This window comes from Nasonia vitripennis (assembly GCF_009193385.2).
Source record: "Nasonia vitripennis strain AsymCx chromosome 2 unlocalized genomic scaffold, Nvit_psr_1.1 chr2_random0005, whole genome shotgun sequence".
In the NCBI taxonomy this organism is placed as follows: Eukaryota; Metazoa; Arthropoda; class Insecta; order Hymenoptera; family Pteromalidae; genus Nasonia; species Nasonia vitripennis.
In genome coordinates this window covers 1703865-1721817 of record NW_022279612.1, presented here as the reverse complement: position 1 = coordinate 1721817, position 17953 = coordinate 1703865, and the positions used below count along the sequence as shown (strand labels likewise).

The 17953-nt window shown below is 39.1% G+C and overlaps 1 protein-coding gene across 4 annotated transcripts in view; it reads right to left on the bottom strand.

Annotated features, from left to right (window-relative positions):
- The window catches only part of LOC107981980 (histone-arginine methyltransferase CARMER), a 325591-nt gene that overhangs the window by 43938 nt on the left and 263700 nt on the right, over positions 1–17953 (bottom strand). The window contains exon 7 of one of the 4 annotated variants that reach the window (XM_031925140.2): positions 15115–15204. The exons of the other annotated variants lie outside the window; for them this stretch is intronic. Within the exon in view, the coding sequence (XP_031781000.1) occupies positions 15191–15204 (14 nt within the window). The 3' untranslated portion in view covers positions 15115–15190. Of the gene's footprint in view, positions 1–15114; positions 15205–17953 lie in introns of those variants that run through there. 4 annotated transcript variants of the gene reach the window in all.

The window sequence follows — 17953 nt, the reverse complement described above, 5'->3', positions numbered from 1 at the left end:
GTCCACCCTGGGTACCAGGTACCTCGGAGGCTGTTGCCTTCACGATATTCGTGTCCAGCAACCCCCAAAACCCCTGAGTAGCAAAGCTAGACTCATTTTAATAAATAGTATGCACCGAATGCGTCTATTTATTATATATGTACATTTTATTTCTAATTCGATTTGATTTTTCGCGCCACGGAAGTTTCGAGGATAAGAACGGTTGGGAGAAGAAAAAAAAATTGAAAAGAAAAACACAACACAAAATTTTGCTTAGCTATATAATGATAACGTATCGTTCATTTTTTACGAAACTTTTTTTAAATCAATGTTCTTTTAATATCTTTGAAAGTAACATTGATTCGCCTGATAAAACAACGTATTTCAATAAGATATAAATGTTTGAATATTTTGTAAAAGTTAGAAAACTCAATTTCAAAGAATATAAGGTTGCGGTACGCCCGACAGCCCGTATAGTACTCTAGTACTTATACTTGCCATCGGGGGCGCTACCGCGCCCTTTGATAAAATTTCCCTTGCAAAATTACAAAAATTTTACAATATATTTTTAAAGATAATGTATATAAAATTCTCCTTACGAAACTACAAAAATTTTACAATATATTTTTTACAGAAATGCGAGCGCGTAACATAAACACACACCCGCGTGAATACAGACATTTTTTACTTTGCATGGTATTTGGTACAATCATGACAGCGATACCTAATTTTTTATACATCATAATGAATCGGGCAACGCCGGTTTTAAACTCTAAGCTCTTATGCCCGTCCTTCAGATTCACTTCTCCAAATTGTATGTATTCAATATCGCTAGTTTTGATCATCTCTAATACTAATCTTATAGGCGCGTCTACGATACTTATACAGTCTATACAGTCTATAACTTGTTTTTTTCTATCAACTCGACTATCGAGTCGAAATTAATCTTATTCGAGTTTTCATAATTTAGTCTAATTCGCTTCACATTACAAACCTCGTGATGCTCACCGCTGAGGGAGCACACTTCGTACGCGTAAAATTTAGGACCACCCGAGACGGATTTTTCTATGTATGAACCGACGCCATACACCTCAAGCTCATCCGTCAGGTCACCTAAAAACTCCCCTGTAGGAATCAATCCCGCCTTCCGACGACCTACAAATAACCGAGTCTGTGTCGTAATTCAGTACTTGTTCACCTAAATATTCTAAATAGTTATACAATTTTAGACGCTCCTGAGCCGTGGTGTACGCGGCTATAACCACATTCGCACTCCCCGACGGAATTACAGCCTCATTTTTATAATTCCAATTTACGTACATGGCTTTCTCACTCGCTACGATATAGTGCTGTACCTCAATTTCCGAGTTGTCAAGCAAGCCCCATAATTGATCGGATGCCTTAACAATTTCTGTTTAATGCATGATCGATCGCTGCCCAAACTTACCCCAGAAACGATTTAATATTAGTATAGCAAACGCTCTTAACCCCAAATTTTTTCGATTTTTGAAAATTCTAATTTCACCCCCTCGCGCTCCTCATACTCCCGAACAAAGTTTAATTTATCGTCCTTAGTGACGCATCTCGAAGGCCTCCCCGAGGTTTAAAATTTTTAAAAAGTGTTTATAAAATCGACAAATAGTCCACCACTCTCACCGTCATATCTGGTGCGACGACCAGTAGTGCGTAGTCTTATATTGCCATATTACGTGAATTTTTATAATCTTATACCCGAGTTTAAGAGCTTTCGCTATCTCCATCGAAACCCAAGTCCCAGAGAGCACGCGCTCGCTATCGCTATGGTGCCTACATTCGGTGACACACTCGCTTATAATACAACTACGACACAAAACAAAAATTAAACAATTATTTGCTTTTATAGGTAAAACAGGGTGAAATAACGAGCGTGTAGGAAGCACATCGCATATTAATAAACCCTCAACGTTATCGAAATTCTCGTAATTTCGACCGGTTATGGAAAAACAATCCTCTAAATTATAAATTTGAGAATGGTCTAGAGGATACGTACCCGTTTTGCAAATATAAGGGTACAATGAGCAAACGTCTACATAACGGATTTTTTCACCTCCGCGAGCTTCATAGTATGTCACTATGTTCATGGTGCGGCCTCCGAAAAACGCCTCCCGTGGATCCAGAACCGTCACCCTCGCGATAGGATGTTCTTTTACAAAATCCCTATACTTGGCATTACCCGCGCACTCTCTATCAAACGCGCACTCCCACTTTTCTACGAGCGAATAACCAGCGTTCACGATTTTACGAGAAATTGTTAACATCTTCTCGTAACGTTGAGCGTAAGTTCCGCCTATGGAAAGTTTCATGTATCTATCTACACGGTGACACTCGGGACAGCCATCGAAATAACACCCGTGAAACTGATACACCTTGCCTTTGCCTTCAGAATCAGATAAAAATCCGTCAACCCTGTAACCTTCTTTTGAATAATATTCGCCCGAACGACCTGCGTGAATTATCTAACGACCGATACGCTTTTCCTCCCATAAAAGCCATGCAATCGCTTTTTGGGAGAAGTGCCCTGAACGCGAGTAGCCCTCTGGAGGTATAAGAGCTATAGTATTCTTCTGTAAAAACATTTTACGAAAAACTAAAGAGCATGCCGACGCAATAGTTATACTTTCGATAAACGGGCACACTCCTGAAACGTCGAAAAAAATCTTTTTAAATTTTAGGCATGCCTGCTTGAGTATAACTACATCCTGTTTGCAATAAGCTACTATCTCCTCCCTAAAATTAAACGGCTGCTTTTAACGCTCCTCGTACTACGCTTAGAAATGAGCGCGTTCTTTTACGGGCATTGGCTCTAGCGAGTAATTTTCAGGACCCGGTAATACCCCATTGTACGCCTGACTGTCCGCTCTATTAAATAAGTGCGGAAAATATCCCTTTACGCTACCTTCAGGGAGGTCGAAAGCTTTAGGGAGATCAGCGAGTTTCATAGGAAGATAGTTTAGACTATCGATAAAATGCGTTACACCGGCTTGTAATTTTAAAATGTTATGACCGTTCATAATGACCTCTGGCTCGATCTCGTAACGGTGATCGGCAATCTGCTTCAGAATCAATTGCGCGTCAAAGCCCTTAGCGTTGTGCGCGATGCAAACATAGATTTGAAAGCTTTGTTTACGTAACTTTATCGCTAAATCTAAAAATTGTTTTACGCAATTATCCCCCTCGAATACGTGCTTGCGCACACCACAGAAGGCGTAAACTCGTATTAGCGACGCAGTCGTCGCAGCAGATTTGCGCTACGCATAGATTGGGGGTATGTATCGCAGTAGAAGCGTCAAGCATCGTATCTTGACGGGTTTCTAAATCATAAAAAATAAATTGGGTTGACGGCTGATCGATTTTCTGATTTTTTAACAGGCTGCATGCAACACAGCCCGTTACTACTATGCGTATTTTTACAAACTCTACAATATGATTTACCACATTCGTGGTTTTTACTTTTATCTATAATGTAGAGTTTATTACAAGCATCGCATTATTTAATGTAATCGCTGATAATTTTTTTCCCGCCAGCTTTTCCCGACGACGAATTGAAATTTCTCAAAGCCGAACATGTCGCTTTATGGCGCGCGTAGCATTCCTCGCTTATAAAACGCCTGCTACACTCCGCACAATGTTTTGACACCCCCGTACTTCTACATACCCCCGCGCCGTAACAATGACTACATATATTATTACACTTATGGTTATTTACGCATCTATAGGATTTATTGCATTTCACGCAATAATACATCCTAGGTTTAACGCCTAACAGATTTAAAATCAGATTATAATGCCCTTCATCTTCGGGATGATACGCAATATTTATAAAAGTGTTATATTTGCCTGGTAGGTCGCGCTCCCCGTCAAACTCGAGACTATCGCCGTCACCAAAGGTATTATAATTAAAAACGCGGATGCAAATGCCACGATTCGCGTAGTGCCGCTGGTAAAATAATTCCGTGTGACTGCATCCTACCTCACTATCCACGCTAACTGCGGCCTCTTCTTATAAACGACGCGAACGCTCACCTTGCATCGCCCCCGCTTTTACCGACTTCCACTCGCGCAGCCACTCAGGGGGAGCGTTTTTACGCACGTGAACTTTGCCGCAGATTAACGCCCGGGGTAAACATAACGCGTCATCATTTTTAACAACAAACACCGCGACGCTATCGAAAATGTCAGCCAATGACGGTATGACAGCCCCGCGCGACCTTTCGAAAAATCCGTGGACTCAATCACAACGCCTATCACGTCTTGCGGGGAGCCCCGCCGTGACATAGCGCGCTAATTCGAGAATCGCCCCTTGAATTATACTCGGAGGACACGTACAACGATTTTCTTATCTTAAAAATATCCGACGCTCGTTCGACCTAAAATTCGTGGTTCCGCTACTGCGCTCGCTTACTAAATCTATATATTTAAATGTACCTAATGTCCGTGCGCATCCCTTCTCCTGGTGAGCGGCGCCCACGTATTCCGCTTCATCGCTGTCCTGATCCTCACTCTCATCGGGCTGCACCGGTTTTGCGTTGGCACCCGACGGACCGGGAATCGGCCCGTCGTTGTCGCCGCCCGCTGTTGCTGTAGCACCAGCGCTAGTACCGTGCCCTTCCTGCGTTGTCGGTATGTGGGGTGTGGGGTCATCCTCGACGAGATCGTCAAAACCATCCAAATCTATTGTACCCAGCTCTGTCACTGGAAATATTTATAAATATTCATAAATAACTTTTATCACCGTAATGATAATAATAATAATTATAATAATAATAATAATTATACGTACATGCTTCGAAGTACTGCTGAAACATCGATCTTAACCCACGTGCTCCATGCACGGCTCTCCCTGAGCGAGCAAGGCCTCGCAGGCAAGGGTTACTGCCGGCTCGCTTTCTCACAGCACAAAATGGTATAACGCTCCCAACAGGCATGGTGTGAACATCAAAATTAACCTTATAAAGGTTTTACGTGTCTCCGACGGGCTAATGAACGGTATCTTGCGTATATACGCATCATTGTTTTTATTTTTACTTGTTATATCGCAAGCACTGTCGGATATTTTAACCTTCTTCTCAACTTATAGAGACCGTAGCACACACACACTTAGTGGTGTGCCCTCTTCCTTTCAGTTCGTCATCCCTGCAGCAGCTTTCCCCACTTTTCCCACCTCCTAAAAAATTGGCGATAGCACATTTTCCGCGAGGCCTCTAAAGGGCCGATGTGCAAGCGGGGAGGTCATCCGGCTAAACAGCATGTAGCAGACATCGTCATCCGGGACCGTCGAAGAGCGGGTCCCGATCCTGTTTTTACTCTTTTACTCCCCCGTAAAAGAGTCATAAGCTTTGATTACTTTACGAGCGATACTTTATTGTATACAGATGTCGCGCTTGCACGTAGGCAAGCGCGCGCGCACGCAGCCCTGCCTCGGTCCGCAGAGCCCCCTGAAGAGTGCTGCCTACGCACTATACGTCAGTAGCCTATTAATCCTCGAAGCATGAGCGTCTCATCAGTTTATACGCACCACTTTCCTTCCGGTTTTTTGCTATTTTCATCCTCGGCGGTCTTCGTCCAGGGTAATACTCGGTCGCCTACTCGGATCTTTTGTTTTCATCCACATCTGCAGAAGATAAAACATGGCACAGGCAATGCTCAAGCGCAAGTTTGAAAACGAGCAGATCGCAGCGAGAAAGAAAAAAATCGTCATGGCGGAGGTCGGACCCGAGGAATCAAGAAAATATCTAAGCTTTTTATTGTCTACAGTGTACGGCTTAAACAACTCCAACACGAAGAGAATTGTGGTTGGGATCCGATACGATAGTGAAAAAGAAAGTTTTACCCCGGCAATACAGCTGATGAAATCATAGTCTTCAGCAGGTCTCAATTTGAGGCAATGCAGCTGGACCGCATTATAGAATAAGTTTGACGATATTAAGAGTTATTTCGTATCAAACTGCATCTCACCACCTCGTATGAAAGTAGGAGATATCAAATGTATTTTTACAACACTGTACGGCGTTAAATCCATCATTTTTGACAAGCCAGTTGAGCAGAAAACGACTGATCCAGCAACTAAAAAGAAAAATTACTCTCCTGCGCTAGTCATGCAGTATCATACTTTTCGACGACTTCAGAAAGCCGCTGTCTGTGTCGAGGAACGGTTTAGATGTCTCCAGCGCATCGAAGCCATTGTAAACTAGTGTAAAAATTTTATAGTTAATGAGTTGAAACAACTCGTCCCTGCGACAACTTTTAATGAGAATAATAGTAAAGAGATAGTGCGTAGCATTCTTAAAGAAAACGCTGTTCATCTATAAAATAATGTACGAAGTAAATTCAACAATGATTCCCTATTTTTCCTCTCGACTATTTTATCTAATATTTTACAGGAAGAAATTTACGGCTCGTACTGCGATGAAAATACTGTACCGCCTCGTTCGTAAAAAACAAAAATTATGTTAATAGCGAAAATATATGTAAATATCTATGAAATTCCGCAATATACTGTGACGTCCTGCGACGAATTCATTTAAGCAATATCAGCGGAATCGTTACGAAGCCGAAAACTGACGACTCAGATTAATAAGTAGATCAGCGAGGTTAATGAGTATCCCCTGTATACGCCGAGCGACCAGTTGTAATTATACACTCGATCTGGACTCTTGTACGACGCTCCTATCCGTTGACAAGAGTTATCCGGGCTTAAGTCGCGACCCCGATACCTATAGAACTTTATCTGGAATAAATCGTGAAAGTCAATCAACTACAAGTGTTTTTCTATTGAATATATCCATCCTGTATAAGCCTAACTACAGCACAGCAGCAGAGTTTCCAGCCCAAGCAGTTAAACCCGAGTAAGTAAAATTCAATAATTAATTATAGATCTGAATTGTGACTTAACATTGGTTCCGATACAAATCGAATTATAGAGTCATAAAAGAAAAGTTACATATAAAAAAAGGAAAATTTTAACAAATTAATCAAACTACAGTTGCATTTGTAAATTTAAACAAATATAAATTACATATATAAATATCCATACCCCAAAAGTAAGTCAAAGTGTTAAAAAAAAACAAGTGGGTGCTAGAATTTTGTGCAAAAACCTATCCTAAAGACGCTGAAAAGCGACTTATCCTTTGATCGCTTAAACAGCAATTACTCTTTTCCATAAATCAATATCCTAACGGAAACCATATAACTCGGGAAATTCATTTATTCAACTATAAAATTATATCTGAATAGACAGAGATAAACAAAAAAAAAAAAAAAATAAAATAAAATTTGCAAACAAAACGGTAGTTAGATTGGAAAATCAATCATTAAAACAGAAACATAAAATCGCGAGTTCAAAGAAAGATTGGGTGAGTGACCTGCTTGCGCTCATCGGCGATTGAAAGAAGCGCTTCAAATTGGTAGGTAGCGCTTGTGTCACTAGGTCAATCGAAAATATTCAAAACATATGTGGAGAAATTAATTACGCGCATACCCAATCTGCCGTGTAATTAGTGGTTAATTAATCGATATAAAAGCGCGTTATTTTATTCAATGAAAGATAATATTAGTGTAGAAAGTACGGTTAAAAAGGATCATAAAAGAGGCGGTAAAAAGATATTTTTACGAAAACTAATAAATGAAAAATCTAAATTAATAGAAGAATTGAAGAAAATTAAATAAAAAAATAGATTCAGTTTCTCGATCGCAAGAATTTAGGCAGCCAAAAATAATAAATAAACAAGTAGAACGATCAGAGTTTCAAAAAGAAATCGGCAACAAATTTGAAGAGTTGTTTAATTTTGCTATGACTGAATTGAATAAAAATAAATAAATTGTAAATCGTAGAATCATGCAGAATCCTAAAACCGTTTAAAGAATACTTATATCGCAGAGTCGACTAAAATTACGGTGTTACGCGTATAGCCGCGGTAATCGAACTGAAAAAAAAAGTATAAAGTAGGTCGTGTGTTGAAATATAAGTAGGACAGTAAAATTTCGTTTGAATTGTTTGAAAGCGATTTGAAATTCTAAAATTCGGACTAAATAAGATTTTGTAATAAATAAAAAGGTAACAAAAATAAGATTATCAATTGAGTGATAATAAGAAAGAAGTAAATAAAAACGACACTCAGAGGCCGAGATTAATTAGAAACGCTGTTCGTGAAAATCCAGCATTAACAAAGGACATAGTAATCCCTAATATCCAAAAACCCATTCACAAAAAGTAAGAAAATAATTCGATCGCCGCCGACAAACAGCGGATGGATATCAGATAGTCAGCAAGTACTATTATCTGACATAAATAATAAAAAGCTAGAAGATAGCCAACAAATAGTAACACCCGATACAGATCAGCAAAGTAAACAGAATCTAGAAATTCAAGAAATTTCGTAAGAAAATAAGGATTTGAAGCAGGAAGATACAACAGCAGGGCGAACTACGGGAGCAAAAAGCAAATCAAGCAGCTTAATAAAAACCATCTAAGCCTAAGTATACCGCTAACACCTGCAAAACAAAAAGAATTCGAGACAGTAGAAAAGCCAAATCATTCAATATTTTCCCCTATAACACCTAGACAGAACAGTTAATAATACCAAATTTCTACAAGGAGTTGAGGAGAGATCGTTAATATATATATAGAAGGTATTAGTGACCAGCCTAGCTTAATTGGAAACCCAAGTAATTCAAAGTTTAATTTTACTTTTGATTTTGATAATCTTCTTGATGGCAATTGTGCCAACGATATCAACATGGCGGAGAATCCGCTACGCTTATCGTTAAAATATGTAGCTAATTTGGTACCAAAATTTGATGGAAAAAATATTTCGGTAAATGAATACATCGAAAAATTGAAACATGTCAAGAATATGTTATCAGCAGCAGATCAAGCTAATTTAATTCCAATTTTGAAAATTAAATTAAAAGGGGAAACTTACAAGGCAATGTTGAATGCAACAATCAATACTATTGAAGATTTCATAAAAGCAATACGACAGATATACCCATCTACTGAGAATATGCACTCTCTGTATGGGCAAATTGAAGAAATTTTGCAAAAAGCGGACGAGTCGGTTCTTAGGTTTGCCAATAGATTGCATGAGTTAGTGCTGAAGATTAAGGACAGCAAAGAAGTACAAGGTCTTACAGCAACAGAAAAGGCCGCGTTTGAAACTAAAATAAATAATGATGAGTTTCAAGGTTTTAAGGAAGGATTAAAGCAAGAAATCAGAATAGAATTGGGAGCAGTAACCAATTTAACAGAAGCCATTACAAAAGTTATAGAAATAGAATCAAAATTCAATAAAAGAGGAATTTTATGCCATAAAATAAATAATATATATAGCAATTCACATAATCACAATAAAAGCAATGCTACTATATACGCGTGTCAAATCTGTGACAGTTATGGTCATGAAGCATTATTCTGTCATAATTCGGGATGTGTATATTGTAAAAACAAGGAGCATTTGTCGAACAACTGCAGAAAAGTCAAGGATAAAATTGAATTGATTTGTAAATTTTGCAATAATCAAGGACATTCTATAGACGCGTGTAAACTGAATAAAATTAAAGGCAATCATTGCCAATATTGCCAGGTTATGGGTCATACAGTGACTCAATGCCCATTTATAATAGAATATGAATTGTGTTGGAAGTGTAAGGAAAGTGGTCATGATCCAACTGCCTTTACAAAAAAGGCAGATGTTAGCGTTGGAAATGTAAGGAAAGTGGTCATGATCCAATTGCCTGTACAAAAAAGGCAGATGTGAGCAATTCATGTGAATTTTGCAATAGCGTGGGCCATACGATAAAAGGATGCCCAGAGGTTATATGCAAACGATGTAATCAACTTGGACATCTAGTAAAGTACTGCCCGTTAGTAAGAAGTCCGATTGCAAATAACAGATTTATAATGTGCTCAATTTGTAATCAGAAGACCATGAAGCCATAGAATGTGAACAAGTCAAAATATTAGTAGCGCAACACAAGACAAAATCTTTTCAAACGAATATTCAATGTCCAGTCTGTATTCATCACTAAATAATACAGTTTATTGAATATTAATCACTAAATTCAATGTTATTGTAATCGGTGTATTTAACAAATAACTTGTAGTGTTGGATAGACTCCTGCAGGCTCTCGAAGAAGTCTTCATTCCTATTGAGTGTATCCGACACTCGGCTGGGTAGGAACATCTGGAACTCGTTGTTGAGCTCCGCGACGACTCTCTTGCTGTACTTGGTGCTGACCTTCCTCAGCGCCGTCACCAGGAATTGCTGATTCTTCGCACACTCGGAGAACTTCTTCGTGGGCAAATCAAGAGTTCTCTGAACAGACGATATTTCGGCTGATCGAGTGATTTGGAATAGATGTAGATGTTTTCGAATCTCAGTCCGTTGGGATGTGTGATGAGTGACAGTAGACTGTTAGTTTTGCCGCAGTTGGATGGTCCACAGAATACAGCTCGTACGTTACTCGGAAGTAATTCACCATGTCACTTCTTAGGTCCAACATCCTGCTGCGCTATATCGTCAAAATTCAATACCGGTAGCTTGACAGTTGGTTCCTTGAAATCCATGTTTGCAGCGCACTGTCTCGATCACGGCTGAGCCTCAGCCTATAAATAGACCGCTTTTATAGTCGCGTCCTCAGTCGTGAGTCAACCTCTGAAGCGTAATGATCGTAAAGAAGCGACGACGACAACGAGGATGTGGCTTACTGAACAATCTCATCAACAATTTACCAGTGGAGCTTCATCTGCCTCGATACCAGTACTGTGGACCCGGCACCAAATTGAAAAAAACGCCTTGCCCGAGGTGATCAACGTTGAGGCTAGGAACGCAGCAGACAGAGTTCTAGCTGACAAAGCCTGGCGAAGTGTTCTAATCAACGACTCGGGTCTTGCTGAGAAGGCAGCTGCCTACACTATAACCAACGCTATGAAGCTGAAGTCCAAACTCGGTATGGGGTTCAAGCGCAAAAAGAAGAACCCACCTGTCTCGTTGAACAAGGTGATCAAATCTGTGTCAACCGTACCAACTAGTAGTGCACGCAAAGCCATTCGTGCTGCTCTGGAAAATGCTCGCGATGCCGTCAAACAGGCTGGGGGTAAGAGTAAGGTCAAGGTGCCGCGTATTCTACCAATCCCAAAGAAGCTAGGTGGATTCTTACCTTTTCTCATACCTCTGTTTGCCGACTTGAGAGCAACGGGTGCTTTGGCAGGTGGTGCTGCTGGAATAGCAAAAGCTGTCAACGATTTCAAGGCAGCTCAGAAACACTTGGCCGAGAGTCAACGCCACAACTAGACGATGGAGGCCATCGCTCTTGGTAAAGGTCTCTACTTGAAACCATACAAAACCGGACTTGGCCTTCACATGGTGACGAAAACGAAAAAAAAAAGATCCTTGAAGTGAGATTGCCGCAAAGAGCACTCTCCAACATCGACTTGATGAAATTCGCCAAACTGCTGAAGATTCCTCACTTCCGCGGAGTGTACATGCGTGACTCGTTGCCTGATGGTCCGCAGTATCGTGAGTCAGCGATCGTTAACCTGGACAACGCGAGTGGACCTGGAACGCACTGGGTGGCGGCCTATCGCAAACGTGGCAACCATGTCGTCTACTTCGACAGTTTCGGTGATCTACAACCACCTCGGGACTTATTGCTGTATCTCGGCGTCAATGAGATCCATTACAATCACGAGAGGTATCAGAACTTTGACACCTTTGACTGCGGTCACCTCTGTCTGAAGTTTTTGTGTAACGAGCTAGAGAGGGGTAAGCTTATATAAAGACCAGCGAGAGTAGATTCACCTCATTATGAGTTCATCCATGGAGCAGTCATCACTGACTCTGACTCTGTCAGGCTACTCCTCCGTACTCGAAGCTGAGTATTTTCCGCCTATCGAGCTCTCACCGAACGAGACGTACGTTCTCGGTTTAGTTGAACTTCTCACCTTCAATACCATACCGAACATCGATACAGGTGAGAACATGTTCGACGTGGGCGAAGAGGAAGTTACTGTAGCGACGGGTAGCTACGAGATCGAAGACATAGAGAAAGCTCTTCACGAGTTACTAGCTCCAAAAGATATATCGATTAGTCTCAAACCAAATAACAATACGTTACGCAGTGTCGTGAAGTGCAGTCACGCCATTAATTTCCGTCCAGTTGACTCCATAGCTTCGCTACTGGGCTTCAAAAGGCGCATCCTCGAGGCAAACGTCACTCACAGCTCTGATCTACCTGTGCGTATCCTCAAGGTCAACGGCATAAGCGTCGAGTGCAACATCACATTGGGTGCCTATATAAAAAGTCAAAGAGTCCACACGATACACGAGTTCTTCCCAGCAGTACCACCAGGATACAAGATCATCAAAGTTCCATTGCAGGTAATCTACCTTCGAATCGCTGTCAAGAGCATAGATCACTTGCAAGTGCGCATAGTCGACCAGGACGGTAATTTGGTGAATTTTCGAGAGGAAGTCATAACTATCAGATTGCATGTGAAGTAAGTCTGAGGATGGGTATCGTGTACAATCACAGTAGCAGCTATATAAGGAGCTCGAAACTTCGACCAACTATCAGTCATCGACGAGCAGTCAAAGCGCTAACACGGCGAAACATTCAATTTCTGAAAAGTCTAGGCTTGCGAGTCGTTGGTGGAAAAGAGTGAAGTGTGTATTCATCTGTCAATGGCATGGAAGAGATTCTAAACATTCAGACACCCGTCGCGTTTGACGAGTCAGTCGCGCACTACGAGATTCACGCGCACCAGCCGTCCACAGCCAGCACTTACAACAACAGCAACGAGATCCGCATCTCCATTCAACATCAAGATCTCTATCTTCTGCCAGCACGCAGTTCATTGCACGTGTGCGGTCGAATCGTCAAAGCTGATAATAGTGTGGTAGAGAATACCAGCTTAGTCAATAACGCCATCTGTCATCTATTCAAGGAAGTTCGATATGAGATAAACGCTATCGAGATAGACAGGTGCAAGAATGTTGGCTTGACTACCCTAATGAAGAGTTGGATGTCCATCAATCCCAATCAGAGTTTGGAGAACGCGGGATGGCTCGACATCGAGGAGACAGCGTTGAGTTTGAGCAACAACGAGGGCTACTTTGACGTATGCATTCCTCTGAGCATGATCCTCGGCTTCGCCGAAGATTATCGCAAGATCGTGGTCAACGTCAAGCACGAGCTCATAATCACGAGATCGAGAAATGATTTAAATGCTGTTGTTCAAACGGCAGCCGGTAATCCAGCTACTTTTGAAGATTTCAAGATTAATTTAACGAGAATCGAATGGCTCATGCCGTATGTGTTGGCATCCAATGCTCACAAGATACGTCTTCTGAATTACATCGAGAAGGATAGACCCATTGCCATGAGCTTTCGCAGTTGGGAGTTGTTCGAGTATCCGCTGCTTCCAGCTACACCGAAACACGTCTGGACGGTGAAAACTTCCAATCAGATGGAGAAGCCCCGCTTCGTTGTGGTGGGTTTCCAAACGAATCGAAAAGGACAGAAAGCTGCTAATGCCAGTCGCTTTGATCACTGCAAAATCAGCAATGTGAAACTCTTCCTGAATTCGCAGTGCTATCCCTATGGAAATCTCAATCTAGATATATCTCGCAACCAGTATGCTGTACTCTACGAAATGTACACCAACTTCCAGAGTGCGTACTACGAGAAACAGGCCGAGCCTGTACTGAATAAAACTGACTACATCACGCACTTGCCTCTCATTGTGATAGACTGCTCCAAGCAGAACGAGTCATTGAAGAGTGCTCCAGTGGACGTTCGTCTAGAATTCGAAGCGAGAAACAATTTTCCAGCTGGAACGTCAGCTTACTGTTTGATACTTCACGATCGCATTGTGCAGTACAATCCTGCGAGTGGAGACGTGAAGAAACTTGTCTGCGTCACTTCGAGAGAGATGGAGGTCATGGTGGACATGCAGGGCTTCAAGCAACCTGTGGACGACTTCATCCTCAAAGAGTTGGCGATAGCGCCTCTACACGGCGAACCTCTAGTCTGGCTATTCAAGGAACCCTTTCCCTGGCGCAGACTCTCGGACAAATACAGAAAGGAAAATTCATGGCTCGAGCGCAGCTATCATGGCATACCTTGGACTTCGGGTAATCTACTCTACACTCAAATCGGAGATATTCTTCGATCAACTTTACGAGACGCCACGAAAATACTTGTGATTGGTCCAGTGAAAAGTGAGTGGTTGGAGCGCTTTAAATTCCGAGTTCAAGACATCGAAAAATTAGGCTTTCCCTGTGTGGACCAGCCAAAGTTGGTGACGATCTGCACCAATCACAACGGGGCATACAAAGCCACATGCGCACTCCACAACGTTATGATGATGAAAAAATTCTACCTGGACAACGTTTACATGGATTGGACACCTATAAATACTCTGTGATTCTCCCAGCATCCATAGAAAGAGAGACATGGATCGAGAAAAGAAGAGCAACGTGAGGTATACTTCACTTCCTGATAGTGAAAATAAGGATACTTCTCAGACAAGAAGCAGATGAGAAGAAAAGTAAGCTGACCGAGAAGTACTCCAGCAACACACGCTCTCTACCTGAACGAGAATATACGATACAAGAGATTCTGAGAATATCTTTAAAAAAAAATTTATAAAAAAAAATTAAATAAAAAATTTTTTTTTCAATTTTTTTTGTATTGAATTAATTTTCACCTTTAGGATTCCCAGTCTTGCGTCCTATCTAAAACTTATACCCCCTCGGGGATTCCCCGGGCTTGGGTCATCAGCCCGGTCGATAACTCGGGTTACTCGATCGGTAACTTGGGTTAGCTGCTCGGTCGGTAACTTGGATTAGAGATCTACCTTACCGACGGTAGGTAAGTATCCCATCAGGAACCGTCAGGTAAGTTGGGTTAGATATCTACCTTGCCGACGGTAGGTGAGTGGTCCAGAGCCGGCCTAGCTTATCTACTGTTAATATTCTATATATACTGTACATATGTTCTGATAATTGCAATGCTTCTGTTGCAATTTTCTACTAACCATTTAAAATATAATTTTTTCTTTCAATATATGCCTTTTTAAAATTATTATTTGTTTTCTTTTTTCATAAGTTATGTATGCTTATGTGAAACATGATGATGGCACCTTCGAAACAGTTACATCTGAGCGTATTAATCATCTGACCTTACCTGTAAATGATTTAAAAAAGTATAAATTGATTCATGAAGATCAAACTAATGCCAGTGACATAATCATAGTATTTTTAGAAGGTACTTATTTTTATTCATATGTAAAGAAGTAAAACGCCTTTAAAAAATAAAAAATAAATTTTGTAATGGTGTTACTAATGATTAATCTTACTTAATTTTTGTTTCACATTAACAATATAATTTTACCTTTAATTTCAAAATATTCCAACTATCTTACAACTTTATCTCAAAATTCGTTCACACAGTTGTATATTATTGTTTCTGTAAATGTAATGAAAGAAATTAAATTTTAATGAGTACAAAATCTTGAATATTTTTAATGTAACATTATTCGATATTAACTGATTTTACTACAATTACATTCTATATATGATTTGTCGTATTCATTAACATTAGTAACATAATACAAAAATTACTACCTTTTTTAGGTTTTAAAGGTGCCCTATCATACTTTTGCGCATAATATATAATTGTGTCAATTTCAAGGAAAAGGATCAAGAGAAGAGACGTATAAAAGAACAAATCCATAAGAAGACTCTGCTTTTGCAAAAAGTAAAAGCTTTAGGAATATCTCAACAATCTGTAAGTTTTAAATTTCACTATAATACCAAAATAACTATATTCGTACGAAATTATTACATTTTGTTGGCATTATAATTTTTGAGGATAAAAACTACCATCAGAACGATGTTTCATTTAAAATAAAGTACTTCTTACAAGAGCAAGAATAATCAAATACCAAATCAATTACACGGCCTTTGTATTTTTCCTTCTGCGCGCGCGTGTGCGTGTGTGTGTATGTGTGTGTGGCAGTTTGGAATATTACAAATGTAAGTCTGTCGAGGCCTATACATACACACCCATTTTTAATAAGTGAGAATGATAATTCGTCTAATCATTACGATCAATTTTTGCATTTGTATAGTCAACATGTCTGCATTTCTGCAAATTAATTTTTTTATTTCAAAATAATAACACGATTCTGCAATTTTGATAATCATCCAACAGCAAAAACATGTCATATCACCTGATTATCACCTGATTATCATTAACATTTTATCTCGTATAAACCCATATTTATAACTATCAGCTTTAATAACAATATTTAGCTGAAATCACCTGATAATCAGCTGACGTTTTGGCATGATTATCAACGGATTATCAGCTGATCATCAGCTGATTATCAGTTGATTGTCATCTGATTTTTTTCAGTAGGGTCAAGGCGGTGATTTTTAGGTTCTAGACGTCTAAAGTCCTTACGCCATGTTCATAGTAAAAAATGCTTAAGAAATGTTTGAAAAAGCGTTTCATCGGTGAGCGAAAAATGGACCAGTTTTCACCCATTTCTAGAAAGACGAGCTGAACAATATTTTTCGTCCAGATGGTGCAAGCGCTGCTTGATGGAAAATTTTGTTGGTTTTGGTATGCATCATAGCTGTATTAATTTCTATTAAAATGTTAAATTATAAAGGGTCTTTACAAATTTTACTTTTTGCAAATATGATTTGTTACGATCAATACTTCATTATTAATATCATATTTTGAAGAATTTAACGAGACCATAATACTAAAGATTAAAATAATTTATTGGCTACTATGTTGTGTTATTGAGTATAATATTTTATTATTTGAATTTTAGTACCTGATGTAAAAGTAAACAAAAAAGATTCTTGTAATTGTTCGTGTGGTAAGCTAATTATTATGTATTAAATTAACTTAATAGCTTTTAAGTTCATTATAAAATACTTTCTAACTGTGTATAACGGAGGCATTTTCTTAACTGTTCTGGGAGGTTGTTGCTAATTCATAAACGGCTTTTGTGCAAAACTTATTCAAATTATTCAATTTTAATTCGAAATGAAAAGCAAATTCTGTTTTAGAAATTTTTAGATTTGATTTCCTTGTTTTTTTTGTTTTTGTTTTTTCTCCTTTTTAACATGATTATCTTTCGTATATCTTTTGCAATATTTTTTTAAATATTTAACCCTTATTCAATTGCAATAATAAAGTCATTCGAGAGATTTAAAAACAAATACGCATCCACTTATTTCAAAATATTCAATTCTATGTTTAAGGAGAAGAGCTGCAGTTGAACTATATAAAAACGGTATATTTCTTTCTCGAAAAATTTATAATTTATTATAGGTCACGGTAGCGTTATATACTTAAAAATAACATATTGTACATCATTTTGCCCAAATAAAATGGTCCGTATCGCGTTTCTGATCCCTGGTACTGTTCCTGACTATAATTTCTTATATTTTGGTTACTCAATTTACTTATTACGAATTTAAGAGCCTACACCTATAAATCGTTTGAGGACTACCTTTTTAAATTGATTCTATATATTATAAAATTCCTATAAATACAAAAATTTATTGGAAACTTACATGCAGTAGATTAGCGATATATTAATAAGAAGAAAAGTACGTTTTTTAAATAAAACCCTTTGTAGACCACAAAATTTTAAAAATTAAAACCAAATTTTTTTTATTTTTATTTGTGTAGCTGACGACTTGAAATGACCAATGCCAAACACATTGTTTCTTCCACAAAAAGTAGTCTTTTCATTCCCTTATTAAAAAAATATAACTCAAACGTTATTCAGGCTCCGAAAAACCATTGTTCTCCCTCATTTCACAATATATTATTGACCTATAATAAGTTATATAATTTTATCATTTTCCTTGTTAATAAATGTGTCATTGATTTTTGAACGATTAAACTT